The sequence below is a fragment of the Amphibalanus amphitrite genome, unplaced genomic scaffold, assembly GCF_019059575.1.
Source record: "Amphibalanus amphitrite isolate SeventyFive unplaced genomic scaffold, NRLGWU_Aamphi_draft 000967F_arrow, whole genome shotgun sequence".
In the NCBI taxonomy this organism is placed as follows: domain Eukaryota; kingdom Metazoa; phylum Arthropoda; class Thecostraca; order Balanomorpha; family Balanidae; genus Amphibalanus; species Amphibalanus amphitrite.
The window spans coordinates 63,150-91,094 of NW_024882461.1; the positions used below are offsets into that span (position 1 = coordinate 63,150).

The 27,945-nt window shown below is 52.7% G+C and overlaps 3 protein-coding genes across 3 annotated transcripts; all 3 read right to left on the minus strand.

Moving 5' to 3' along the window:
• Positions 1-335: 335 nt before the first annotated feature.
• LOC122368689 (E3 ubiquitin-protein ligase ZNRF3-like) lies at positions 336-16,415 on the minus strand. The gene is made up of 7 exons (XM_043342882.1): positions 15,257-16,415; positions 10,806-10,934; positions 8,133-8,207; positions 6,148-6,408; positions 4,573-4,879; positions 3,314-4,077; positions 336-2,007 (listed from the first exon to the last, which is right to left on the minus strand). Exons 1-7 carry the CDS (start codon positions 15,425-15,427, stop codon positions 1,846-1,848), a joined length of 1,869 nt encoding a protein of 622 aa, XP_043198817.1. The 5' UTR covers positions 15,428-16,415; the 3' UTR covers positions 336-1,845.
• A 2,795-nt stretch (positions 16,416-19,210) lies between these two features.
• On the minus strand, positions 19,211-20,833 carry LOC122368683 (chymotrypsinogen A-like). Its single transcript, XM_043342875.1, has one exon. It carries the CDS (start codon positions 20,831-20,833, stop codon positions 19,547-19,549), a length of 1,287 nt encoding a protein of 428 aa, XP_043198810.1. The 3' UTR covers positions 19,211-19,546.
• A 4,924-nt stretch (positions 20,834-25,757) lies between these two features.
• On the minus strand, positions 25,758-27,865 carry LOC122368674 (chymotrypsinogen A-like). The gene has a single exon (XM_043342848.1). It carries the CDS (start codon positions 27,378-27,380, stop codon positions 26,094-26,096), a length of 1,287 nt encoding a protein of 428 aa, XP_043198783.1. The 5' UTR covers positions 27,381-27,865; the 3' UTR covers positions 25,758-26,093.
• Positions 27,866-27,945: the final 80 nt, after the last annotated feature.

Consider the following 27,945-nt stretch of genomic DNA (forward strand, 5'->3'; position numbering starts at 1 on the left):
CTCACGTCAACGTCGAACGTATAATGGACAGCCGACAGGCAAATTTTGCACTCGGAAACCAGAAGGCTACTTCAAATCGTGTCAATCTGGCGCATACTACAATGTGGAACAGTGTAATTACAGTATTAAAGTAAAAAGCATTGACATGCCTGATCCTAAGGTGTAGATTTATACATTCCCGAGCCCAGTGCTGAGTTCTAAGGGGATTGCATGTTGTTTGAAGCTGGCTGCCTTGCTTCATGTTCATCCGATTTGTTTGTCTTTGTGTTGCGTCATCTCATCTCCACTGCTCCTCGGCACCTGCCCATCCGGACCACCCATTCACAGACACAGCGGATCCCTAGTCAATGTAATCAAATGGCTTCACAAGCTCTCACCGAATTTCCCGTCCGTCCGACTGACCGACGGACTAGCTGGCTGTGTGACCGGCGCGGAGCCGGAGCTCACGGGACAGGGGCGCGGCGGCCGGAACCGTCAGACGGTACTCGGCCGCCGACGCCCGGCTAGAAAAATACTGTTAGTGGCGCGGGTCAGACGGAGGAGGGGCGGAGCGGCGGCGGCGGCAGCACCAAGGCACGTGACGCCGCCGTCGGCTGACAGTCGGCCGGGCCGTCCTCCGGATGTGATTCACGGTCCGTCGATCGATGGGGCGAACAGAGCGGGCAGCGGCGGACAGGACAGGGCAGGGCGGCGGCTGCGCTCTGGGCAGGCACACCACTGAAAGACTGGTGCAGCGGCCGGCACCCGCTGAGTGTGCGCTCTCACCCGACCGTGGACCGGTCGCGAGGCTCGCTCAATCGAGCCGGACTAGTGGCTAACGTACGGCGCTCCCGGAGACCGACACGGTCCACAAGCACTCGCCGCAGGACGACGAACGCGTCACATCTCTCACTCCGCGGAGTGACCGGCATCGGCCGAGACCCGTCCCGACTCCGAACAGTCGCTCATCAGGTCCGGTACCCGGATCTTCCATCCATCCCTCCCTATATCACAGCGCGTCGTCTGGGCGCGGGCGGCCGCAGAAAGCTCACGGTAGCTGTGCCCGTCGACACAGCACGCCGACACGAGCTGGCCCCGTGATCGGCCGGGTCACAGCGGCGACCGACCTCAGAACACTCACTGAGTCTGCTGAGTTCACGGAGTTCTCCGTGCCTGGCTGCTATGCAAAATGACGGGATATGTGAACTTTGAAGCTTCCCAGTTCCCGATATTGAAAGATATTGGGCTCCGTTGTAAATAGGACGCCCGGCGTTTGATATGGCTTCCTAGTCTAACAGCTGCGGCAGCTGCGACTAGACTGACAGACCCTGGTCGGTTTCAGTAATCATCCGCTACAGACTACGCACATTGACTGGCGGTGGGCTTGGCTTGATGAAATGTTCGCTCTCGGCCTCTTATCGCGGCATTTCCAGTCCACCTACGTCACTGCCCTTCACCGTAGCTACACTCGCGGCAATCGTCTTATTTTCACTTCCACGAATCCGAATCTTGGCTCCGTCCTTATTCCACTGTTCCTAGTAGACGAGTTAAGTCCGTCACTCCCCCTCACTCTCTCCTTTTTCTGCACTCTCCCCTCACTCACGGTACTCCCTCTCCTCGCTCTATGTCGCGCTCAGACGACCGTCCACACGTTAGTATGTTCTCCCTCACTCTCTCCACTCTCTGCATTACTCCTCTCCTCCTCGCTCTCCGTCGGTCTCAGACGACCATCCACATTTCGGCATGTCCTCCCTCACTCTGCCCACTCCCTGCCCTCCCTCTGTCCTTGCTCTCAGACGACCGTCCACCTCTCTGGGCGTTCTCTCCCTCGCTCTCCCCACTCCCTGCCCTCCTCTCTCGTCACTCTCAGACGACCGTCCACGTTTCGGCGTGCTCTTCCCCGTCGCTGGCGGTGCTGTAGCCGCCTCCGTCGTATCTGTCCCGTGACCCGGTGATGGAGCGTACCTCCAGGTCATCGGAGTCCGTGTCTGAGGCGGCCCACGAGGGCGGCCGAGGCGGCCACACCGTCTGTGGGAGAAGAGAAAGAGAGGGTCAGTAGTCAGAACACAGCACGCGGTACTGTAGAGATGGAAGGACTGGACAGATGGGGGAACTTTGACACAGTATTGGGGCTTATTAGGACCAGCTTCTCATGTTTGAAAAGGTGCATGCTCGCATTATTACGTTCGTTCGTTCATTAGGGTTTACGGGCGCGTCGATTGCGGTGGTCATTTTGCGACCACTCGCATTATTACGCATTATTATTATTATTATTACGCATTATTACGTTGTTTCCTATACCAAACCCTTGCTACTTTTATCCAGTCGACCGCACCATGGCCTGATTCCTGTTCCAGTTCAAGTTCGGCGATCGATGAGATCGACGTGGTGTAATTCCATCCAATCTACGCACGGCGCTGCACGGTAGAACTCTGAACTTTTCCGTCGTTCGCTGTTGATAGCTGCACACCAGAGTGCCTAAACGTTATAAAGGTTGCATAAACGAATTTCGACGTAACAGGTGACAGTAATTTTGGTACGACTTCCACTCCCACCTTCCACACATATCCACACATTTCTATGTTATCCGGGTAGACATTGAGCTGCAAAAACTTCGCTACAGGACGGGATATCTCACACGGAGGGCCCCTCGCAGCGCCCCGTCCAGTCCGTTTCACACCCTGCCCGTACGACCACCGGGCCAAAGTCCACCATCGACCGCCAGTCGCACCGACCACGTGACCATGACCACGGGAACAAGGAGCCAGTGCGGCAGGACGTCACGGACCGGCCGCCCGCCCCGGAGTGGTCACGTGACGGGTGCGGTCAGAAACTATGTAACTTCCGTTTTGAGGAACCGTTGAGAAAGTGGTCAGGTCGCGTATAGGTCATAGGCTGACATAGGCCGGTGGAACGGGCATAGAAATCGTGAGAAAGATGGTTCTTGCACGGATGTTTGATAAAGACTGCGGTGCAGGCCAGTCGCCCATGGTTATCGCCGGCACATTTTTGGATGCCGTTTTATTTACTTTTAAACAAGCTTTCATCTTATTTTTAGCATCCGGTGGGCGGTAAAGGACTGAGGGACTCACGTGGGAGAGAGTGATGTATTTGCCTGCGGACGTTTGACGGTCTCCTCAACTCCGTCGGCTCACTGCATTATATATGAGCAGGTTCGGGGGACCGGCGGACGAGCTGAAGCCCCAGGGGCCGCCCCAGTTAAAACCACCTCCAGGCGGCACGTGGCTTCCTGACCTCTCGTCGAAGAGGTTCGTCGCGCTCCCACTGGCGCGCGGAAACTGGACTCGCCTCCGGTGGGATTTGAACCACTCACCTCGGCTGCGGTGAAGGAGCGCCGCTGCGCTGTCGACCTGTAGGGGTGCTGGTCGGCGCCCTGCGGCGCCAGCCGCTGATCGGGGCCCGCGTAGGAGCGCCGGTCGGCGGCGGCAGCCACCAGTGCGTGCTGATCGGGGTCGCAGAACGAGCGCCGCTCGGGCAGCCCGGCCACCGAGCGGCGCATCGGCAGCCCGGAGAAGGGCCGGCCGTCGGCTCCGGCGGGCGCCGGCCGTCGGCAGGGGATCACGGTGCACGTCTCGAGCCGTCCCGAGTCGCCGTACTCGGGGTACACGGTACGGACGATCACATAGGCCGGCTGGCGGTGCGGTCCACCGGGCGGCGCCGGCGGCGGCGGACCGCTCGGCTCGTAGGAGAGGGACCGGCCGGCTGTGCGGTACGGACTGACGGCCTCGGGGTGGTAGGAGAGCGGCCGCCGGTCCAGGCAGCCGCTCGGCGTCAGGTAGGTGGGCGTCGGCCGACTGACGGCCGGCTCGTACATGCTGTAGGGCCGGCCGCGCAGTGCCGGGGACGCCGGCACGCTGATGAGGCCGCCGGCGGCGCCCGGCAGACACTGGTCCCGGTACAGGGCGTGGTACTGCGGCACGCCGCGGCTCGTCGTGACCTCGGTGGGCCGGCAGGTGACCGGGGGCGCACGGTACATGCTGGGAGGCGCCGGCGGCCGCGGCGGCGGCGCTGACGAGCTGCGGACGGCCGGCTGCTCGGCGGCGGGCGGCGGGCACAGGTCCGACGCCCGACACCGATCTGAAACAACACCACAGGCCGCCGTCTGACACTGACACATGCCACCTGTCCTGGCACGGCTGCAGCGAATACCGGTAACAGATACCTGGTAACGTTCAAGCGGTTCATTGAGGTGAAGCTCCTGCGAGGCTAAGCTAGCTATAGCTACATGTTTGCTTTGGCTCACACATGATCCATCAGTTAAACCACGAGCACATGCTGTGCACCGATCCAAAAACGCCAGCCTCATCGGACGGCTCTGCCCCAGTTTATCATGCTCTGCGCTAGGATCAATGACGGGCGCATGTGTATAGGTGCCACCTGCCAATGTTACACGCACAGGCTGGCAGTTTACAGTGACGCCCCCCCCCCCCCCCCACGCGGCATACACGCAGGCAGGCGTCGCGGCGTGTCTGCCAGCGCGGGGCGCCCGTCCAAGGTGTACAAACACATCCCGGCCACCCAGAGTCGATGCCGACAGTGACGGCGTCCGACGTCCGACGGCGGCCGACGTACCGACAATGTTATACGTGCAGAGCGGACAGGTGCGCCGGCTGATGAGCCACGGGTCCACGCAGCCCCGGTGGAACTCATGTCGACAGGGCAGCACCCGCAGCTCCTGCCCGGGTCGGTACTCGTCCAGGCAGATGGTGCAGCCCTCGGGCTCCTCCAGGCGCGGTTTGTGACCGGCCGGCGGCTCGGGAGAGTGGGCTGAGAGACAGCGGGGCCGACCGGGCCGCGGGGTGCCGCCCCCGACACCGCCGGCGAACCGGCGCGTCGGGATGTGGTGCAGCACCGACTTAGCCAGTCGCAGCGCCGGGTCCTGCCGGCAGGGGCGGCATGGGTCAGTGGTGGTCACACAGCTGCTTTGGACCGGGTCCTGCCGGCAGGGGCGGCACATGGGTCAGTGGTGGTCACACAGCTGCTTTGGACCGGGTCCTGACGGCAGGGGAGACATGGGTCAGTGATGGTCACACAGCTGCTCTGAACCGGGTCCTGCCGGCACAGGAGGTATAATGGGTCAGTGGTGGCCGGGTCACATAGGTCACACGGCTGTTCGAGGTCAGGTCATGGTACATTGAAGTGATAACTTATGCCTGATGTTTGTTGGAAAACATCTTAAAAAACATATGTGATTATGCTATAGACTCGAAACGTGTTCGTTGTGATAAAATGGATTGACGGATGAACGTTTTTGAGCTTCGGTTTGCCTTCAGTCATCCGTTCAGGACCATCAGGACCATATCGGTTTCCCTGTTTCCCCTTCCGCCCAGTGAGTGCAACCAGAAACAGAGAAATCGCACCGATTGATACGAACATTGTTGCAGATTTATTTGAGCGAAATATGAAACCATGACTGCATTGAGCGGAACAATAAAAGGGAATCATAAATCGAGCTCAGCCTCCAAACAATACGATGTTGCGTGCTATAGAATGGCAGTAGAATAGCATGGGCTTTTATTAGTCTACAATCAACAACATAAATTTTCCCATCCACAGGTTTGATGAAACCTTTCGCTTTTTACGGCGATAAAGGGCTATAAAGTATGAAAAGTTTCTCTCCTGCGAACCAATCTGAAGTGAGCCCATTATGAGCCCATATTTTAGGTACCGTCGACACTTTGACCGAGGGATTGTTAAAGTTTAAACAGCACGCTGTGCCGTCATCCATTAACGCCTATTATATGCATTGTTAAAACAGGTTTTATGTTCAGATGTTAGATAATTGGAAGAAAATTGGCCGAAGATCGTTCGGCGTGGCAAATCGCGTCCCATTTGTATCGTCAAAATATTAAGTGGAATCGAAACACACCTTTTGGCACGAAATAGAGCATTTATCATTAATAACTAAATTATTCAACCCTAAGCATTAATAACCTTCCACTTCTGGGGACATTTGAAGTCGTTCAAACACTCTTCTAAAAAAAAAAAAACGATGATAAAACCACATACCCTCACAATGACCCGTCACCTCCTAGAACTATTAATTGTGTAACAAACAGCCTACATAACATCATAAACTTGACGCCCCATGGGGAAAAGAGCCCTCTTCCACAAACAGACCCACAAAAGGCAGCTCAGCTCACCCACCCTGTGCCGCCGATTCCGTATCTTGTAGAGCACCACGCCACTCAGCAGGCAAATGAGCAGGAAGAACACGACGAACAGCGCGATGTCGAAGTAGGTGAAGGCGGGCGCGGCGGCCGCCGGCTCGGCGTCTGCCCGCTGCCGGCTGACGCGCACGGTGACGCTGGAGGCGGGCCTCAGCAGCTGTGACAGACGCGCCATGTCCAGCTCTTGCATCACCAGCACCGGGCCCTGCAGCCGCGGGTGGCGCTGGCCGGCCAGCAGCTGGAACGGGCAGATAGGGGGGAGGGCGTCACACGGCGGGGTCTGGGTATCCCGTCATAGAAAGACGGGCATAGAAGAGAAGATTACATGCACCGGTACGCAGTACGCTTGGTATACGGATCACAATCGGTCAATTGAAATTCTAATGATTTATTAACTGTTGTTTAAATTCGGCTTTAACAACTGACAGTTCGATTTCGACAGCATCTAAGAGTTAAGCTCCAAAACGCTGTGAGAGAAAAATAACGCTATTCATAATAAACTGTTCACATTCATATTCATATAAAATAACGCTATTCAGTATTCATGGGAAGCGTAATTGTTTCGTTATTGCTTTCTGCATATGCACATCAAAGCTATCACACATACGTTATCACGTTCACGCACATGCATGCCTATGTATGTAGAGTCTACGAACCGTACTATGATTATTGAGAAGCGTTATGGTGACAAAAATGTAAAGCTATGCATTAGGCATGAATTATCAAATGATAAATTAGGCGTAAAGCAACCGCCCTTCCACGTCGTTTGAGTTTCGACCCATTTAGCAACGTTCACCGTTTAAACGCACGAGTCGCACGCTATCTGCCAATCTTTGCACGGTTTCGCTTACATGAAACAGCAGCCGAGCGGAGCGATGCCGCGTTCTGGCTGACCTGCGCCGCTGTAAACACATGTGCCGTTGTTCGAGGAAGCGCACCATTCCTCTCAGCGGCGAGAATTCTAAACAGCAGGGTGGCTTATCGCCGGCTCCTGGGGCCTCCAGCTCGCTGAATTGGGCTCACTGACGGGTCGCATCGGTCGGCGGGAAGCCAAAGTTTGACAGCGCCGGCCCGACCCCCCTCGTTGGGTCACGTTTTATTGATAACGTGACTCACGACGCCTGCCGACTGTCCAAGATGACAGCCGGGCTGGGGGGCTTCCGTAGCAGCACCGTGTGCGTCCGTTCCAAACGGGGCAGGGAAACTGGATAGACAATTCACTTTCTCGGCTCAGCCTTCTAGTGCTTCAGGCTTTTGGTGTGACAGTTCTTACTATTTACGAGTATAAGTCATGGCTGTATTGAGAGGAAAATTTTTGTGGCAGCATACCTACATAAGTCACATAAAAGCTGGCACGTTTTAAACGGCGGCAGATTTGCTTCGTTTCCTTTTTACTTCACAATGCTTTTTTGTTTTGACCTCACCCCGAGTGTTCTGCATGTTCTGAGCGTTCTACCATAGCTACAGTTTTTCGGGTTTAACGGTGATTTTTCTTTCATTTTCGCATGCGTTATTTCATTTAGATATCATTACCGTTCCTTTATTCTTGACGGTGTGCTAATGATTTTAGGCATTGCTTTGTCCGCTCGTTTGCAGCCTCGCATACCTGCATATGAGTGGAAAAGGAACTTGAGCAGTAATAGTTGGACAATCAACCGTATAGACAATTCGTGTTTGATGATGCGACTTCCCGACAATACATAACAAAGATCGTAATTTGTTCCAACTTTGCGAATAGTCCCTTTTCAGAAACGACCAAATGGCATATCATCTAGAACGATCGCTTATACTGGCTAGTTCCGTCTTCCGCATACAATAGCCCCATTGTTTTCTCGGTATCAAATATTTGACAAATGCATAACACATGTCGCACAGAGCCGGTGTCATTGATTATGTCGCCGGCTGTTGGCACAGCCGGCGCTCAGCACTCGGCACTCAGCGCTCCGGGCACTCGGCACTCACCTCTGTGACCATTTCCGGGGCGCGGGTCATGTCGAATATCACGGCCACCGCGCCCTGCTGGAACGCACTGCTCGCCTGCGGGCACACAGCACGGTTATGGGGGCGCTGGTGGGCGTGGTGTCACACTGTAGGGCGGAAGCTGGTGCACAGGATATTGTGCATTCATAGCCATACTGTCATTCAGCACAGCATGAAATGATCATGCCAAGAAGTTTTGAACGGCTTTGGCAAACAGGTTTGCAAGCTATGAAAGTAAACGGTTTTAGTAAGCGTATTTCATTGTTGCATGTGTTTGCGTAGACAATTATATAAAAAGTTCCATGTAGAACCATACAGAATGGCATTCCATCTCGCTTTCACAATTTATAAATATATAATTGCATATAATACCTGGGTTATGCTAACAGCAGGTGTTAAGCGCCCGTGTTGATGCGTAGCTAATTGATTTGGGATCGCGGGACGCTCTTTGATCTCGCATATTGCTTTTCTCACAGGAAAAGCCATCATCTTATCGTAAGAAAATCATGAGATATGTTAAATTCAGCACTTGCCGGTCGCCACACTGCCTCAGTGTCCGTGTCATCACCTAAAACTGGGTCCAGCCCATTTCCGCTGCATTAACTTTGTAACCCTAAAACGATTATTTTCCCGCTAGGTCGGCCGCGCGGACGCCGGGCTCTTTCAACAGCCGGCTGGCAAATGAGCATTTGGGTGAGCAGGCGATATGAAATGTCTCGGTAATATCCTGTCGTCTGCAGGGCGGCGGAGCGCCGTATCTCAGCTGGGTAATCAAGTGCAGCAGCCGGCGGGCCTGGCCGGGGTCGGTCGGCCGGACGGGAGGGCCTGGAGGGTCTGGTCCCGGGCCGTGCCGAACGATAAGGCTTGAAACAGGACGTATAGCGGAAGAGACCGGAAGCCAAGTCAAACGATGCCTATCCGATGAGCTCAGACGAACAGTAAACATCAGACGGCACAGCTTGCCAAAAACACGAGTTCAGGACGGTTCTGATCTCATCAGACATCATTCATGGCAATACATATTACACTGATAGATCTGCATGTCTTCAACGTTGCTTTACCGACGGCAGTCGGCACTTGCCTATTGCCCATTGCCTTAAACGTTTGCATTTTGTAATTCAGCGTGATGAATACATGAATGTGAAACCGTTCGGCATCAACGTCCGATTGCCCAGCCACCGCTGTGCTCGGAACGGACCACTGTGCAATAAGCAAAATAATCAGATGACCGGTCAGATGCGAAAAACACGGCGCTGGTAATTCATTCACTGTTTGTTGTTACAGATGACAGACGAAACAGACTCGGTTCATCTGCATGTACTCGGTATTCCGGTGCACTTTGCAGCGTATACCCACTACGCGTCCTCTCATGGACATGGCGGGATGCAGTGGCGGATCCAGGGGGGGGGGGCAAAATGGGCATTTGCCCCCCCCCCAAACGGCATAATTTTAACATTACGCCTATGGACGAGGCATGGAAAGAATCGATAAATTGTTATGGTTTGCCCCCCCCCCAAAAAAAAACTCGGAGCTGGATCCGCCTCTGGCGAGATGGGATCTACAAATGGACAGTCTAGAGACGAAAGGTCAGTTATAGAGACATGCTACCAGGAGTCTCTACTTCAAACTTAGCTTAGGTATAAAGTTTTATAAGGATTGGTGGATGCGTGCGTCAAACAACCTCCTTAACCTAATCATTCTGTATCTTTCACATTGATACACACGTCCGCATAGCTTCTCGAGCCTTGGAGGCGGCTATAGCGTCGGGATACCATTTTAATCCATCGGATGATCAATTAATCATTGCTTCGTTTATAGGTACCGTGACCGATACATATCAGGCAGGTCTAAACTGAGAGCATCTAATCCGCCTGGCCCTCGCCTAAGCAGCGGGACCTGAACGGTATACGAGCGGAGGCTGGAATGTATCCAAGACGTCTGCCAGCTCTCTCAGCAGCGTCCAAATTTTATCTCAGACATATCTTTAGACTGACGACCGTGTGGATATATCGGACGAAGCTAGACCTGAGAGAGCAGCTGATACTTTATTTATCTGAAGAAGCCCTTCTTGGACCGAGCTCAGGCCAAGTTGGGGTTATTCCCTGGGTTTGGCCCCATCTAAATTCGACTGACTCTTGTTTTTCGCGCCGTGTCAAACTCGACAAAACTCGGGCTAATCTCGCAAAGGCCACTGACTTGTCCCGGCTAATCTCGCACTGACCTTGAACCAGCCTAATTCCGACTGAGGTCAGGCAAAAGTTGAACTCTTTACCAAAGTGCCGGCCGTTAGACTTTATACGCGCTTGAGCCGCTCGCCCGCGGTGTGTGAGTGAGATCGCTACTCGTGTGCTTGTACTCAGTCCGCCGGTATGTGTCATTGTGTGTCGTTGTTATGTAACCGATATGTAAGTACCAGATACCAGTGTGATGCATCATCGGTACTGCGACTGATCCGCGAAGTAATACTGGACCAACCACGGACTAATTTCAGGCTAACCCCATGGGCCAGTCCGACTGGCTTAGGATTATCCTCCCCAGACTGCTCCGATGGACCTTTGGCTAACCCCGGACTAATGCTTACTACCTATCTCGGGCCACTCGGGCTAATTAAAGCTGATCTGGGACTGCTCTCGGACCGAGTTCGGTCTAACTGACCTGGCTCCGGGCCGATGAACAGACGCTGGGCTGGGTGGTGGGCGGCTCCAGCCTCAGAAGCGGGATCCAGCGATGGGGTCGGAGCTGGAGAGCCGCCTCGCCCGGCCGACACAGGTTCACGCTCCGCACCTGAGGCAGACATGGGGTCACATGAGGTCACATGAGGTCACATAAGGTCACATTAGATCAAAAGGTAACATGAGGTCACAAGAGGTCATAAAAGGTTGTCACAAAAGGGATAACAAGATATGCAGGGGATGTGTGGGAGTCCGAAAGATCAAACCATCCCACAAAGCAGACACTGATGCCACTGGTATGAAACTAAATGTATGACGGTACGTTTATGCTGACATATCGACGCGTTTTTTCCAAACCTCACACCTGTTCTCCCGTGCATTTCCGGGAAGCACGAAAGATCCCTTTCAAAAACTGTCCAATTATCCGATCCTGATCAAATATATGTGTTCGTAAGCTGGTTCTGGCATTGCTTGATCTGCCACGACAGGCAAACTTGAAAAAAACCGAGTGACTGTACCTTTTTTGAAATTTCCTTTCCAACTTGTCGGGAGAACAGATATGGGGTTTGAAAAAAAACGCGTCGAGGTAAAAAAAGTGCGTCGGTATGTACATACGTTCATTGTTCATGACAGTGGCATTGCATTATAGGTATCCTTTACGCCTACGATGTACGTTAAGGGCCTTAGGTTTGAATGATAATGGGTTTTATCCAACTTATGAAAACGCTTATGCTAGACTTGAGCACTGTGTCTAGCCTGTGTAGCTAAATGTGCATAAAAAATAATAGTGGTAGGTATATAATTTGTGGAATTTCACATCCTAAAAAAAAAAAAACAGATAGAACTTTACGCTCAAAGTCAGCGAAAGCACCAGCCTGCGCTAGTTTCACATCCGAGTTGACTTAGACTGGACGATAGACGGTTTCGTCTTTCGAGTATCATACTTCCTTTATTTTGGCTTCTATAATATGGTATCTTTAATTATTTAACTATTTTGATGTTGTCAGCAGTGCTCTGGCCTCTGAGCTTTTTGTCCGACATTGGACCTGGAATTCTCGAGAGGGCCCACTCGACCATTACGTAGGTCGTTATCGGGAAAAGAAACAGAGTCCAACAAAACATAGTTTGTCGATACCGGACTGAAAGAATGGTACCAACACATTACACAAACACGTAATCCAACCATTACCTGAAGCCTGCTGTGTCTTCAACATGCGATGTATGGCATATCGCTGAGGTATCCCGGTCATGAATAGCGAGCAGCGGAAAGGTTAGTAGTATCCTGCGATCTAAAAACGAACACATCACAGCAGCTAAGTCTCACATGGCAACTGGCGTTCGGTGACGTCGGTAAAACGTCCCATGGCCTTTGCCTGAATGTGGCGAGGTCGCGAAGCCAGCCATGACTATGTCCACCGCTCGATAGCGGGGCTGACCAAGCCACAATCGATGGCCCGAATATGAAGCTATTAGCTCTGTACATCCCCGCCCGACAAGCAGTGGCTAATTTAGACGGAGCCGTTGTCAGGGCTGAGGGAGCAGCGAGCACCTTCGGTCGTGCATACCACCTATTTTATTTGGACTCTCATTGACCTCTCATTGACCTCTCATTGTGACCCCATCTTAAATGCTCCACTGAAGAAGTGGCGATTGCGATTTTCAGCGGCACTATATAATCTCTATTCGTTTCTGAGTTATGCGCCGATTTGTCATGAAGTGTCGAAATGGGCGAAACTTGACCTTTGATGATCTCTGGTAACCTTGACCTTTGACTTGACGTTGCAAGTGACCGAAGTACTTTCTTCATGATTTTTGACATTCTTTGGAGCATCGTTTACCGCGTGTAACTATAACGTGGCCCATGGAGCCGACGTGGACGGAGGGGTTCAAATACCCCCAGCTCTTCGCCGAGTACCGACCCGGCGCTGGTCAAAACAACCACCATTTTCGCAAAAATACTGTGCCGCTATACGAGTATGTCACCGTTCCGAAGAGCATTGTAGCTCGCTATAATGCTGCACGTCGATGTGTGAACCAGTGATTATATTATTCCACAATGCACAAGCCTTTTAAGTGCAAGTGCACTATGCACTGTCAGTGTCGTCTGTCTCACATGCATTGCAGTGTTCAACCAATTTTAAATACAGCCACAGTAGAATATCATTTTTCGTGATTTTAGGTCTAATGATAATGGTATCATAACGCCATTTTTATCTTTTATAAGTTAATGATGCCGGTGATTTATTGATGTCTAAATGAAATGAAGCGTCATCGATTTCATTTATTTTTTTGACTGAAAATGAAATCTTCCTAATCCTACTCCTTTTAAAGGTTGGCGCTGATGATAACATAAACATGCAACCATGCAACCATAACTGTGCTCGTATCGTATCGCGTTATATTATTCAAAGGTAACACAACTTTACCGCTGGATAATGCGCCATAACGACACTGAAACTTATGGACGCAAGTTTCCGGGCCTCAATTTTCTTTTCAGGTGTCACGGTTGGTAAAGAACACCATTCTACGTTCTAAGGATTTAGGAACAAAGGCTCTCGTAAATACAGCGATTAAGTTCGAAACGGTTCTCGTTTTGCTTAGGCGCGAAAGCAGTGCGTAACTAACTATGTGCGTAACTGACAATGGAACCGAGACATATCAGCTAAATGCTGACACTTATTGAATGACAGCTTGAATATCATCCCAGTTCTATCTTGCACCATCTTTAGACATTAATAACCTTGCATTTTGTAGGCTATCTAGACCAAACACGTACCTTAACAGGTATCGCAATGGCACAGTTTTTATCTTCCCGCTTCCCGCCACACCTCTCTCTCTCTCTCTCTCTCTCTCTCTCTCTCTCTCTCTCTCTCTCTCTCTCTCTCTCTCTCTCTCTCTCTCTCTCTCTCTCTCTCTCTCTCTCTCTCTCTCTCCCTCCCTCCCTCTCTCTCTCTCTCTCTCTCTCTCTCTCTCTCTCTCTCTCTCTCTCTCTCTCTCTCTCTCTCTCTCTCTATTGTATTGTATTGTATTTACGATCATGGGCGATCCACACATGGCGTGGCGATTACTGCCCAGAGTCTGAGTCGGGTATAAGCATGCAGGAACAGAGACCAGTCGAACAACAACAACACACACACACACACACACATACACGCACACACAGGAAGACTCTATATGCTACGATTTCTAACATACCGTGTAGGTACTTATATACATACAAGACGAGTGCCTAATTCAGGCCATCACGAAGGTCTATCGTTTTTCCACAGAGACTTGACAGCGCGTGCGAATTTAGAGGGTGGCAGCTGTGAGAGGTCGGGAGGTAGGTCGTTTAGGAGCTCGGCGGCACGGTAACTGAAACGCCGCTTACCGGTTTCTAGTCTGGGACGCTGGAGCTGGAGAAGGTTATCCTGACGTGTATTTCTATTCCTGGTTGAGGAGTCCCGGTTTTTGGCAAACATAGAGGCAAGTGCTACCGGTTCGCCGTAGTGTATCCGGTTTTTGGCAAACATAGAGGCAAGTGCTACCGGTTCGCCGTACTCTCTCTCTCTCTCTCTCTCTCTCTCTCTCTCTCTCTCTCTCTCTCTCTCTCTCTCTCTCTCTCTCTCTCTCTCTGTCACTCTCTCTCTCTCCTCTCCTCTCCTCTCCTCTCCTCTCCTCTCCTCTCCTCCTCCTCCTCCTCCTCCTCCTCCTCCTCCTCCTCCTCCTCCTCCTCCTTCTCCTCCTCCTCCTCCTCCTCCCCTCCTCCCATCTGCTCGACACGTCTCCCTCGGTCCTAATGAGATCCCGAGTCTGCAAGGTCGCCGGAAACAGCCACAAAGTCGGCCATAGGCGACCACTCAGCAGTACGCCGAGCCGCCCACTACATCGCTTTCAGAATCAAATTATTGATCGGTGCCTGCGGGGAAACGACGCTCTTTTTACGAGAGTTTTAAGGGCAAACAAAGGCCCCTCGAACAGGCAAAAATAAAGCATAAGTAAATGAAAAGATATTACTAAGGGTATGATATAAGGCATCACGTTATTCTCATCGACATGAAACCTATTTGAAGTATGGTCTTTGGTTAACTCTTGTCTTATGCTTCCCTCAACGTACATACGTACCTCAATAAATTTGGCTAAAGTTTGAAGGCCACAAATCAAAAAGTAATGATTGACATTTGGGGGGGGGGGGGAGAGAATGGTATCAGTATCTGGGAGGTGGGAAGAGCTCAAATATTGCTTTCTTTCGCATAATTGATTGTGTGGATGACTGTTACTTTTTTGGATGAATGTTACTTGGAACATAAATGTCCAATGTCAGCCCATGACCAATGGCCATGAACATTGAACCATGAGGGATATCGAAGCCTGTGAGACCGATCCCAATGCTGTCTGTTTGCACTTCGCAGTGATGTTTGTTCTCGGCTCGCGGACGGTGTCTTTTGTGCTCACCTCGAGCAGCGTTCCCTCCACCTCCATGACGGGGCCCATGGGCAGGTAGCGCGCACGCAGCTGGTCAATGCTGGTCAGACTGCGGCCCAGCGCCGTCACCGTGACCAGCGCCTCCTGGCAGCGCACGCTGACCAGCACAGCGCTGGCCAGCCACACCAGCAGCGGTGGCATGGTGACCACTCCCGGCCCCTCGGCACGCGGCGGCCGGCCCAGTCACATGTCCTCCTCAGCACTCCTCAGACCTCCCGTCCTCGCGCCCCGGCCCGACGGGCGTGTCCTCCACTGACCTAAACACACGGAGTATCCTCGTCACAAATCACTCGTTGTTGTGTCCTATTCTGATTCGTCTCTTTCCATCTCTTCCTCTTCTATGAGCCGTACGGTGTCACAAAGACTCGATCCTTGTGTTACCTTAGTGCGTATTAACTATGTTATTCTGCAGTAGCGTTCGTGTGTCTCTCTGTTTTCTTCGGCCTGAAAATATATCAGTCGACTACTCTCGTCGTCTCTAGAACATGCGTCGCGTTTCCTTCCTGTACCAACCGGCCGTACTCTCCGTGTCCGTCCTCCGTTTCCTCTGTCTGCCAGTCGGCCGCGCTCTGAGTCAGTCGGCCGTTCTCTCCGTGTGCCGCACTGCCGATCTCCCTGTTCCAGTCCTCCGTTCTCTGCGCCGCACGTCTCTTCTCTGGGCGTCGCGGCCGTTTCCTCTGTGTGCCAGTCGGCCGCGCTCTGTTTCGGGCCGAGCAATCGATGCGCCCCCGCCGCCAACGTCGCCGTCACCGCTTCCGCTCCCACAGAGGCCGTACGACTCAATCAGCTGTCAGTCTCCTCAGCTCCACTCCGACGCAGAGCTGACACGAGAACAAAGTGCGACCCGAGCACGCCTGGACCAGGACCTCCGAGCTTTATCACCTCACATACACTGCTCGAGCGATCGGCACGTTGCACCCTCAGTGCGCCTCACAAGGTCACCGCCGCTGGCCTCACAGTCCTGCCGTTAGACGGCACCCAGTCACGGCTCACGGTTTGTCACGACCTCACGAATCACGGTCACAAGCACGGACCGTCCTGTCTCCACCAGCGGTCCCCGTGCCACTCACTGTCACCTCTCCACCCGGAGTAGGCGGAGCACACCCACGCCTCGCGCCCACTGACCCGGTGGAACTGAGTGCCGCGGCCGGCGGTCGAATGGGACAGGCCGTCTGCGCCTGCTCCGACAGCCGACTCCGACGATACCGAGACCGACCGCCGCGCCGGACGGACGCGGCGGGGGGAGGGGGGGGGGCGCTCGTGGTCAGCACACGCTGCAGCGTACCGTCAATGTTATGATAAGGCACAAACACACGGGGCTGGGCTGCTAATGAGTTTAAATACATTTATATTTATCGATTACATGCAAGCACTTATATATCACATATCTATCGATGTTATACAAAGTGGATATGTGTGAGTTTTATCACAGTGGATAGACAGTCCGTGCGTCCTATGAGTGATAAGCAATTCAGGAGTAAAAGTTTGTCGTCTATGCGTCAAAACAAAACTCAGAGCCGGAGCATTGCATTCAAACGGTACCGGTCGATGAAGCGCTGCAAATTCAACTAATAGCTTCTAAGGTGTAGTTCACCTTAGAAGCTATCAAGCCCTGGCCATGAATCCAGCACAAGATACCTCCTGGTTCCTTCTGCCGACATAAGGTTATCGAAACGTACTGACCTAACACAGGCATCAGCCCAGGAAATGGGATATGTGGTCAAAGATTAGCTAAGCTGATCCTGAGGGTATAAAAGATGGATGAGCTCATGTCACATCGTGTGATCAGTGATCTGTGAATATGCACTATCAGACGTCACTGTCCTTCACCGTCCACCCATAGGTACACGAGCTGATGATCTGAATGCGGTCGCCGCCTTCCCCCCCCCCCCCCCCACCCCCATCTGACTTTGGTGGCAGATCAGCCATCGTCGCCCCTGTAGACCCTCTCAAAACAAACACCGATGGCGACACAGCTATTTGTCGCGTGTCTGGCCAACTTTCGCCGTGGGACGGCCGACCAAAATAAACACGGCTGCACGGCCCGGCGCTGCAGTTGGCCGCTCCAATCATAGATGGCAGCAGCAGTACCGCACTGCCGCTGACCTGGCGCCCCCTCGTCTTGCAACCAAGGCAGTGACCAAGGCGCTGACGCTGCGCTGTGGCCGACCGGAATGAACCGGAAGGACATGTCACTCACATGTCCACGGGCTGATCCGTCCTAGCAATTCTCAGCCGCTTTCTCACGTTTATCTGTACCGGCCGTCACCCACCCACACAACCGGTTAGGGACGGGTCGACTCCATTCGTCGACTCACTCGCACACAAAGTCAACCCGATCATCGTTCCGGAGTGTTATTTTGAGTGGACGATCAATTCTACCAGGACACTCCCGTGCCAATCAGCCGCTGTGGTGCACCCGTCGACTCAGCCCAATACCCCCTCCCTCGACCACCCTCGACCCTCATGTCTCATAGAATGGCCTAATTTTTGTTTGTTTTGTAAGGTTAGGCTCTTTCGGTCCGACGAAACCATTTCAGAGCCAGAAGGATTTGTAATTAGGGGGAGACATTGATCTGGGCGGGCACTGGCAGTGGGCACCCTAGTGAGTCATCGGGGCTGAGACCTGGACAGGCCACCCAGCCCCCATAACACTTACTGCACCTGGCTAAAGGCGTGCTCCTATATAGGAGCTACCCGAATGGGATAAAGTTGCCACTTGCCCGTCCAGCCCGGAACCAGGGGGATAAGGTGCGGAGGAGCAGATGTGATTGTCCTGGGGCTGGGAGGATGGAAAAGATGGAGCAGTGGCACAAAACGATTAAATAATAAATAAAGTAATCAAACAATATTGGGATGCGATCGTTCAATAATGTAGCGGGAAATGCTTTCGTCGAAAATGGGACCATATAGGTAGGTATGTAGGCATAGGTAGAACGGAGACAATTGACTAGCCGTAAATATAGACAATAAAATCGCTCAACAGTATGTAGGGGAGAGAAGTCATATTGCGCCCTGTTCTTAAATGCGCCACGCCTTCCTCCTGCCCAAAATACGATTCGAACGAATACTCGAAAGTGTGCACTGTGCATTTACTTCACCACCAATAACTCGCTCTTCTTCCGGTCCACGGGGGAAGGTGAGGTGTCTCAGCTTTCTCGCAGGCAATTTTTTGTGATTTTCTCTATTTTCTTACGCGAAACAGTCTATTTCGACCTTTGCTAGTGTCATGGTTTATCTTAGAGATAGTGATTCAACTAATTATCATTGTTAATTGACAATTGTTCGTTTAATGGCAGTTTTGAAAGCTTATCACCACTGGGCTTCGCTGTCGCCGCCATATTTCAAGCTCATGGAAAATGTGTTCCATTCGTAATTGCGCCCACCCTATTTGCGCCCCATTCTTCAACCCAGAGAAACAGCATCTGGTGGTTGGGAGACATTTCATTGAACACTTTGATCATTAGAGCGCTCACCTTACCATTACCTTAGCCTTCACAGCATAAAAGGTTAATGGGCTGACATGTTCAAATAGGCTACTTAGTTAGGTGGCAAACCGTTGTTTTTAATAGGGCGCTTTTACATGAGAGGCATGGGCGCTTTTTGATGGGGGAGTCCGTAAATGCGCCCTTTGCTGGTGTGTCGGAAAACTTTTCTCTTGTTAATTTTTCTGAGTGTGATGCAAATTGGGAGTTGTTATTTGATGCCAAAATAACTGAAGTACAATTTGAGATATCATCAAGCATGGCAGCTGGTCAACTTGAGCCGCAATAGGCCGATATCCTAAGGTGGCGCAATCTCCCCTACAGCTTTCTGATGGTTATTGCAACGCTGCTTGTCATATATCTGGTCTCTCGTTTCCGTCTTTTAGCGAGCCGAATGGTCGGGAAGGGTGAGTGTCTGGTGGTTGAAAAAGCCGTGAAATTTAAATGTCATAAAGTTTATTATAGAACAAATAAGCGAAGAAGAGCGTATGAAGAGGGATTTGCCAGTAGCTATGCTCGATGCAAAGCTCCAGCTAGCTACTTCACTGCAAACATCATCAGACATCAGCGGTGTCGTTTCCACCTCCCTCAAACCGTAGCAGATGAAAGGAAAACTTTTGAAGGCAAACAATTGGCAGAGGATCGCACAAAGCAAACTGGACGAATTCATGACATTCGGCAAATATTCCATGGTCTAATCGGGCAGTATGTCGATACACGGACAATTGCCGAGCACGGTCTGTAGTCATCATTGCAGGTCGGGTTGACTCGTGATCTAGGCGCTGCAGTACTGTGCGTCGGCCGTGTTGGACTGGATCCAAGTGAGCGCCTCCGACACGCGAGCGAACACGTCCGGGCTGTTGGCGATGGCGCACGGCTGGCCGAACGAGACGACGCCGATCAGACGGAAACTGCCCGAGACCTCGGTGACCAGCGGGCCGCCGCTGTCGCCCATGCAGACGCCCTCGCCGCCCGTCGACTTGCCGCCGGCGCAAATCATGCTGGTGTTGATGGTGGTGCCCCAGCGCTGCCTGCAGTCGGACTGCGACCAGACGGGCAGAGCGATCTGCTGCAGGCTGGTGGCCTGCGGGCTGGTGGCGCCCAGACGGCCGAAGCCGCTGGCGATGGCCGTGGCGCCGGCGTACGTCTGTCCCGCCTCGGCCAGGCACACGGGCGAGATGGTGCTGCTGTAGGTGATCTCGCGGTCCAGCTTGAGCAGCGAGAAGTCCCAGCCGCTGCCCGAGGCGTCCGTGTACTGCGGGTGATCGATGATCTGGACGACCGAGTAGCGCTGCTCGCCGGCGTCGGCCGTGCCGATGTTGTGGTCGCCGAGCAGGACCTGGATGCCGCTGGCCGTCTGGCCGGCCGTGCAGTGGGCCGCCGTCAGCACGTAGCGGTTGTTGATGATACTGCCGCCGCAGAAGGTGCGGGTGCCGCCGGGGCTGACGAGGCCGGCCTGCCACGGGAAGGCGCCGATGGCCGCCTCGGTGCCGCCGACCACGCGGCCGGTCTGGCGCTGTCCGCAGCGGCAGCCGCCGGTCGAAGGAGCCTGGGTGGTGCCCGGAGCCTGGGTAGTGCCCGGGGCCTGGGTGGTGGTTCCACCCACCTGGGGCACGGTGAGGGTGCACTGGAAGCCGCTGGACGTGCCGAACGAGTCGGTCTTGAGCTCGATGGCGAGCTGCGCCGCGGTGATGGTAGGCACGTCGTTAGAGCCGCAGTAGCGCACGTTGTTGATGGAGAGGAAGTCACGCCAGCAGAAGAAGGACGCCTCCAGACTGAAGGGAGAGCAGCTGATGCTGACGGCCTGGCCCTCGGCACCCTGCACGGTGACAGCCACCCACAGGTTGTTCGGGTACTGATTGGGGAAGTTGGGCGTGGTGAAGCGGTAGTTCCCGGCGTTGAGGACCTGTACAGCGCGGCTCGGCTGCAGAGTCAGCGGCACCACCTCTTCGTACGGCACCGGATCGACCTCAGCGCCGTAAGGCACCGCCTGCCGCGGCTGGCCGGGCTCGGCCACGGCGACGCCCAGGGCGAGGCAAGAGATGATCAGCAGACGGTTCATGGTGAGTTGATGCCGACCCTCCGAGACGGACCGCCTTATATCCTACTACCGACAGGCACAGGTGTGCCCCGGCCCCCTCGGCGACAGCAGGACTCTGACGGGCTGTCCGCCGTCCCATGCCGACTGTCCATCGCGCTGTCCGGAGACGGAGCCTCAAAGACACCCGTCAGTTCCCTGGACGCGTGCCGGTCCACGATGCAGCGGCGGGTCGTCAAAAACACAAGTGTCTCTGTCAGCGTGCGAGGCTATGTCGCTTGAGCCGAGACAGCTGGAGGTAGGCATATGACGTCAAGAACAGCGTTTGGAGTGACATGTGCCAGGACGCAAGTGGCGATAATGTGCAATGTGCATGACAGTTGGCCAGATCGCGTAGAGTTTTATCTCTCCTGACGTTTTTTTCGCGATGGCTCGGGTCTAGGGACGCGTTGCCATTAGCGATAGTGAGCTAAAAGCTGGCATGCCTATTACATTTTATTCAAGCTAGCTTTTGTACCTGATACCAACGTCCAATTACCTACCTATATTTTTTAATCAGATCAGACCGCTGTCATATGATATCACAAGTGACCCTTTGCAAATGCACAGTCCAAAAATGTTGCAACTTTGCAACGCCCCCAGTTCAATTTAACACATTCAATTTGACATCAATTTAGCACGTTCTCTGAAAATTTGAGCGAAATCCGTCGATTTTTTCTTGAGATAGGGACGTTTACATAAGTGACGTCATGTCACGACATTTTCGCCTAAAAAAACGGCAAAAATTCAAACGCCGCTAACATCTTCATTTTTAAAGGAATCAAGACGTAACAAAAAGGTAATACGTGAATCTACCTTGTCTATCAAATGACTATTTCGGTTTTTTGAAATTTTTGATTTTGGTTTTTTTTTCTAAAAAAAAACTGACTTTTGGGGTAAAATAATTATATAATCCCAAATTTTTGGTGTATCGAAAAACCGGATTGCATGTCAGATAGTGGTCTATGTGCACCTACATACCAATTTTTAGAAGAATCGGTTCAAAAATGTGGGAGTTATTCAAAATTTTATGACGTCACAACACACAATTTTCTTTGAAAAATGAATGTTTGGAAGTTCTATACCTCGTACGGAAACAAAAATAGCACCATTCGATTCGCCGTGAAAAACATGCATCAGATAGACACCTTTTCAGGTCTTAAAAACCAACTTCAAAATTTGACCTCACTTGACCTGACCTTGACTTGACCTCGACCTGAAATTTATCCAGATGTGGCCCATATCACATATTGAGTGTGCCTATTGAATTATATGAATAAAATGACCCATAAAACATGTGTCGAACATGCCCTTTTCTATGTTTCGTTTTTGGTGACCTGACCTGACCTTGAACTTGACCTTTGCATGATATTGTATACAACGAATATTGTCTTGGTAGCCTATGAACACGTTTTGAGCAATCACTCTCAGTCCATTCTTCGGCAACTACGGTGCAAGGCCGATACTGTATAAACTTGCATTTTGTACCCTTGACCTGACCTTGACCTCTGAACTACTTAAGCAAAAAAATGGGCTCTTAAGATCCACCTTGTTGAGAGCTTTCGATTGCCGTTTTCCCCGTCTTTCTACGACCATCGGTTCGGAAGTTAGACAATCTGCCCCCAGCAGGGCGCGTATCCCCCCCCCCCCCCCAGCAGGGCGCGGGTTAATGCTGGCCGGGGGCTATTGGAGGCCAGAGGCCCATCCGACCCAATCTCATCGAGCTCATGTGGTACTTTTAGCTCGAACTCGGTTGGTTTATTCGTGCTCTGGTCAGGGCTCTTGGTTTGGCCACCTTATCATGGGATGACATCTTGTGCTTGCCGAGGGAGCAGCCTGGAAAAAGTCTTCTTTCTATAGGTTCAGAAGGCCAGTCATGAGAATGTAGAGCATGATGACGTCTCCTCTGTGCCTTCTATAAAGCAGGGACGTCAGCTGAAGCCTGCGCAGCCCCTCCTGATACCGGAGATGTCGGATGTCTGAGACGAGTCGCGTGGTCCAAGTTGGACAAATAATTATACACTATTATTGATCCTCCCCGGGCGAGGGGAAGGGGTGGGGAAGGGTAGAGCCGGTTATAGGTTGATCGACAGAGACTCTATCCTCTGCACCGGCTACCTTCTAAGGCCTCAGCACTGACAGCAGCCGCCTGGTGCTGGTAGACTGCGCCGCATAACTTAAGAGTTAAGCGGCACAGTCTAACAGCACCGTTTGACACCGTCCCGGGTCGCCGGGCGGAACGTTTTGTAGATCGACCGTGAGCAGTGCAGTGCGACAGTGACCGAATTCACCCAATATCCCTAGTCTATACGCTTACGTCCCACACCACTCTTTGGCCCACGCCTAGGTCTAACCACTAACCACTCTCCTAACCACTCCTAACCTCTCCTAACGCCTAACCACTCTCCGGCCCGCGCCAGCCGCTTAGCCGAGCAAGGTTACCAAGGCTCTGCACCCCTGCAATGCTGACATCACGGCCGACCTCCAAAACGCTTCATCCGGCGACCCGGGACGGTGTTGTACAGCGTGGATATGCTAAGCCGCTAAACTCTCAGTCACGCAGAGCAGTCTTCCGGTGCCAAGCGGCTGTCTAGAGCTGAGATCTCAGACTTCGGTAACCGGTTGATAAAGAGTCCCTACGCCCTATCGATCAATCTGTACTGGACTGTATGTTGATTGTCGTGAAGTGACAGCGCGTCTGCCGGGGACGTCGGACCAATCTTCGCCCGTCAGCGGAGGTCGTGGCGATGGCGCCCGCCCACATCGAGACGAGGTACATTAACCCTCGCCCATGTAGGGGGGGGGGGGGTTGGTGCAACCCCCCCTGAGGCTTTTCGGAAATAGTGCAAAAACGGCGGCGCGCAGCGCCGCCAAATTTTGGGTACCTTATGGGGCAAACCTTGCGCATCTTTTGATAAAAAAAATTGACCGGGTCATGTCAGGTCACGGAGTTATGACGTCACAAAGGGAACAGCCTCCGGCCGGATTTTCACAAACTGAGTGCCAACGCCCGAGGTTTCCTGCCGGTGGTACGGACATCGGTTGATGGATCGTGATGAAACTTCCCATGCATGTTGGGGCAAGTATTGGCTATCATATGGTATAAGAAACTTGACCGGGTCAGGTCAGGTCACGGAGCTATGACGTCACAAGAGGAACAGCGTCCGGTACTATTTTTGAAAAGCGCCCGAACCACTATTTTGCTAATTCTTGTCACCTCAATGGGAATATGCAGCAATATTAGCTTCTATAGGGAGCAAATGGACCTCCCAAATCCAAAAATACAATCAGATTTCAAAAATTTAAATTTTGATTTTTCGAATTTCTGCCGCCGACTGTGACCTTGCCGACTTCCGGCGCTCCCAACGCGCCATTTTTAGAGCTAGGGAAACGAAATACATACCAAACGATAGAGAATTGATCAAGGAACACGATAGTGAAGGTTTCAAGTCGATATCTCCCACCGTTTTGCCGCAATCGCCGCCGAAAGTTGAAAAAAGTCTATTTTTCCGAAAATTTGACCTTTGACCGGTCAAAAGTAGGTCAAATGTTGACCTAGGACCAAAAAATATACCACCAATCGCGAGATCTCGGCGAGAGCAATCCGTTGGTTTTTTCCGCTAAGCTCTACGACGCTCCGTTTTCAAACGCCAAGGGGGGTCGCACCAACCCCCCCTGCATGGGCGAAGGTGGCAGATCGCCGTTTACGGGCGAGGGTTAAAACGACAGTTTGGCAGTTACTATCATCGGCAATGCAATTGGTTTGCAATAGAGCGCCGAACCAGTGCAAAATAGATAAAGATAAATACCTTTCTTTATGGCTGTCAAATAGAAGTGGAGTGCCACCATTCAATACTGTAGCGGAAAATTGCAAGAATGTGTGCTTTCATCGAAAATGAGATCATATACCGGGTGGCCCAGAAAAAACGTTCCCAACTTTAAATCAATATTTCTCAGAAAGTGATGAAGATACAACATTGAAACTTCCAATAGTCAATGCGGCATACATTTTCAGTAAATGGTATGATTTTTATGTTATTCGGTCAATTACTTTTTAAATGGTTCGTGTTTCTAGCATGCCATGTAAAAATTATTTTTTTGCTCAGATTTTTACTAAAAAATATGAGTGAACGGGCCACTTCCATCTCGGCACCACGGCCTGCAGCCATGACTGCTATTGGCAACTAGTCTCGTTGATGGTTCAGGCCTCAGGGTGACACATTCCCTCTAGCTTTTTTTCCTTATTCGGTCGATAAGTAGTTGATCTTCTTGAAGGGAGGGCGATCAGCAGTAACCCATGCACCGTGCCACTCCTGCTCGAAACAGGACTTGTTAAAACAAATGGCATCCATTAACACTATTTTGGCTCAGTATTTGAATATTTGGCACATAAGTGGGACAAAAATATTTAAAATAACAACACACGTTCTGGTTTCATTCACGTGTTCTATGTTTTCATTCTTTTTTCGAACATGGTACGTCTAAGCCAATCATTACTGCCGTTCAACATTGGCAAAAAAAGCAAAAACGTGTTACTTAATTCAACATAAGATTGCTGGCTTGAAAATGATGTTACAGTGTTATAATTTGGGATATCAATGCGCAAAGAAGTGACGCTACCTTGATGAAAATTTTGGCTCGTTATTTGCACTCGAATTTGAGATATAGGCATCCAAAGTTCGGAACGTTTTTTTTTTGGGCCACCCGGTATAAGTAGAATAAAGAACAGACACTTGAGCAGCCGAAAATATAGGTATAAACATTTTAATCGCTCAACAGCCTTCAAAACTGTTGAGGTTATTGGCAACGCTGCTTGTCATATGTATATCTCGTTTCTCGTTTCCGCCTTTTAGCAAGCAGTCTGGTCGGCAAGAATGAGGGTCTGGTGGTTGAAAAAGCCGTAAAATTCAAAAGTCAAAGTTTATTGAAGAACAAATCAGCGAAGTAGAGCGTATGAAGAGGGGGTTTGCCAGTAGCTACATATGCTCAGTACAAAGCTTCAGCAAGCTACTTCACTGCAAACATCAACAGACATCGGCGGTGTCGTTTTCACCTCCTTCAAACCGTAGCAGGTGAAAGAAACACTCTTGAAGGCAAATAATTTGCAGAGGATAGCACATAAAAATCTGAACGAATTCATGACAGTCGGCAAATGTTCGATGATCTAATCGGGCAGTATGTCGATACACGGACAATTGCCGAGCACGGTCTGTAGTCATCATTGCAGGTCGGGTTGACTCGTGATCTAGGCGCTGCAGTACTGTGCGTCGGCCGTGTTGGACTGGATCCAGGTGAGCGCCTCCGACACGCGAGCGAACACGTCCGGGCTGTTGGCAATGGCGCACGGCTGGCCGAACGAGACGACGCCGATCAGACGGAAGCTGCCCGAGACCTCGGTGACCAGCGGGCCGCCGCTGTCGCCCATGCAGACGCCCTCGCCGCCGGTCGACTTGCCGCCGGCGCAGATCATGCTGGTGTTGATGGTGGTGCCCCAGCGCTGCCTGCAGTCGGACTGCGACCAGACGGGCAGAGTGATCTGCTGCAGGCTGGTGGCCTGTGGGCTGGTGGCGCCCAGACGGCCGAAGCCGCTGGCGATGGCCGTGGCGCCGGCGTACGTCTGGCCGGCCTCGGCCAGGCACACGGGCGAGATGGTGCTGCTGTAGGTGATCTCGCGGTCCAGCTTGAGCAGCGAGAAGTCCCAGCCGCTGCCCGAGGCGTCCGTGTACTGCGGGTGATCGATGATCTGGACGACCGAGTAGCGCTGCTCGCCGGCGTCGGCCGTGCCGATGTTGTGGTCGCCGAGCAGGACCTGGATGCCGCTGGCCGTCTGGCCGGCCGTGCAGTGGGCCGCCGTCAGCACGTAGCGGTTGTTGATGATACTGCCGCCGCAGAAGGTGCGGGTGCCGCCGGGGCTGACGAGGCCGGCCTGCCACGGGAAGGCGCCGATGGCCGCCTCGGTGCCGCCGACCACGCGGCCGGTCTGGCGCTGTCCGCAGCGGCAGCCGCCGGTCGAAGGAGCCTGGGTGGTGCCCGGAGCCTGGGTGGTGCCCGGGGCCTGGGTGGTGGTTCCACCCACCTGGGGCACGGTGAGGGTGCACTGGAAGCCGCTGGACGTGCCGAACGAGTCGGTCTTGAGCTCGATGGCGAGCTGCGCCGCGGTGATGGTAGGCACGTCGTTAGAGCCGCAGTAGCGCACGTTGTTGATGGAGAGGAAGTCACGCCAGCAGAAGAAGGACGCCTCCAGACTGAAGGGAGAGCAGCTGATGCTGACGGCCTGGCCCTCGGCACCCTGCACGGTGACAGCCACCCACAGGTTGTTCGGGTACTGGTTGGGGAAGTTGGGCGTGGTGAAGCGGTAGTTCCCGGCGTTGAGGACCTGTACAGCGCGGCTCGGCTGCAGAGTCAGCGGCACCACCTCTTCGTACGGCACCGGATCGACCTCAGCGCCGTAAGGCACCGCCTGCCGCGGCTGGCCGGGCTCGGCCACGGCGACGCCCAGGGCGAGGCAAGAGATGATCAGCAGACGGTTCATGGTGAGTTGATGCCGACCCTCCGAGACGGACCGCCTTATATCCTACACCGCCGACGGGCACAGATGTGCCCCGGCCCCCTCGGCGACAGCAGGACTCTGACGGGCTGTCCGCCGTCCCGTGCCGACTGTCCATCGCGCTGTCCGGAGACGGAGCCTCAAAGACACCCGTCAGCTCCCTGGACGTGTGCCGGTCGACGATGCAGCGGCGTGTCGCCGAAAACACAAGTGTCTCTGTCAGCGCGCGAGGCCATGTCCCATAGCGGGACAGCTGGAGGTAGGTATATGACGTCAAGAACAGCGTTTGGAGTGACATGTGCCAGGACGCAAGTGGCGATAATGTGCATAGCAGTTGGCCTGATCGCTGACAGAAGTTTTATATCTCCTGACGTGCCTATATCTAGTCTTTCAACTAGCTATATCTATGGCAATTTTGGAGATATTTTGTTTATTTTAGGCATGTGTTAGGCCAATAAATTTTTCTCTGACATGAAGCTCAGTTTTCAAAAATTTCCGTATCTTAACCCGCGCGGGGCTGGGGGGTAAATTTTACCCCCCCCCCTCGCGA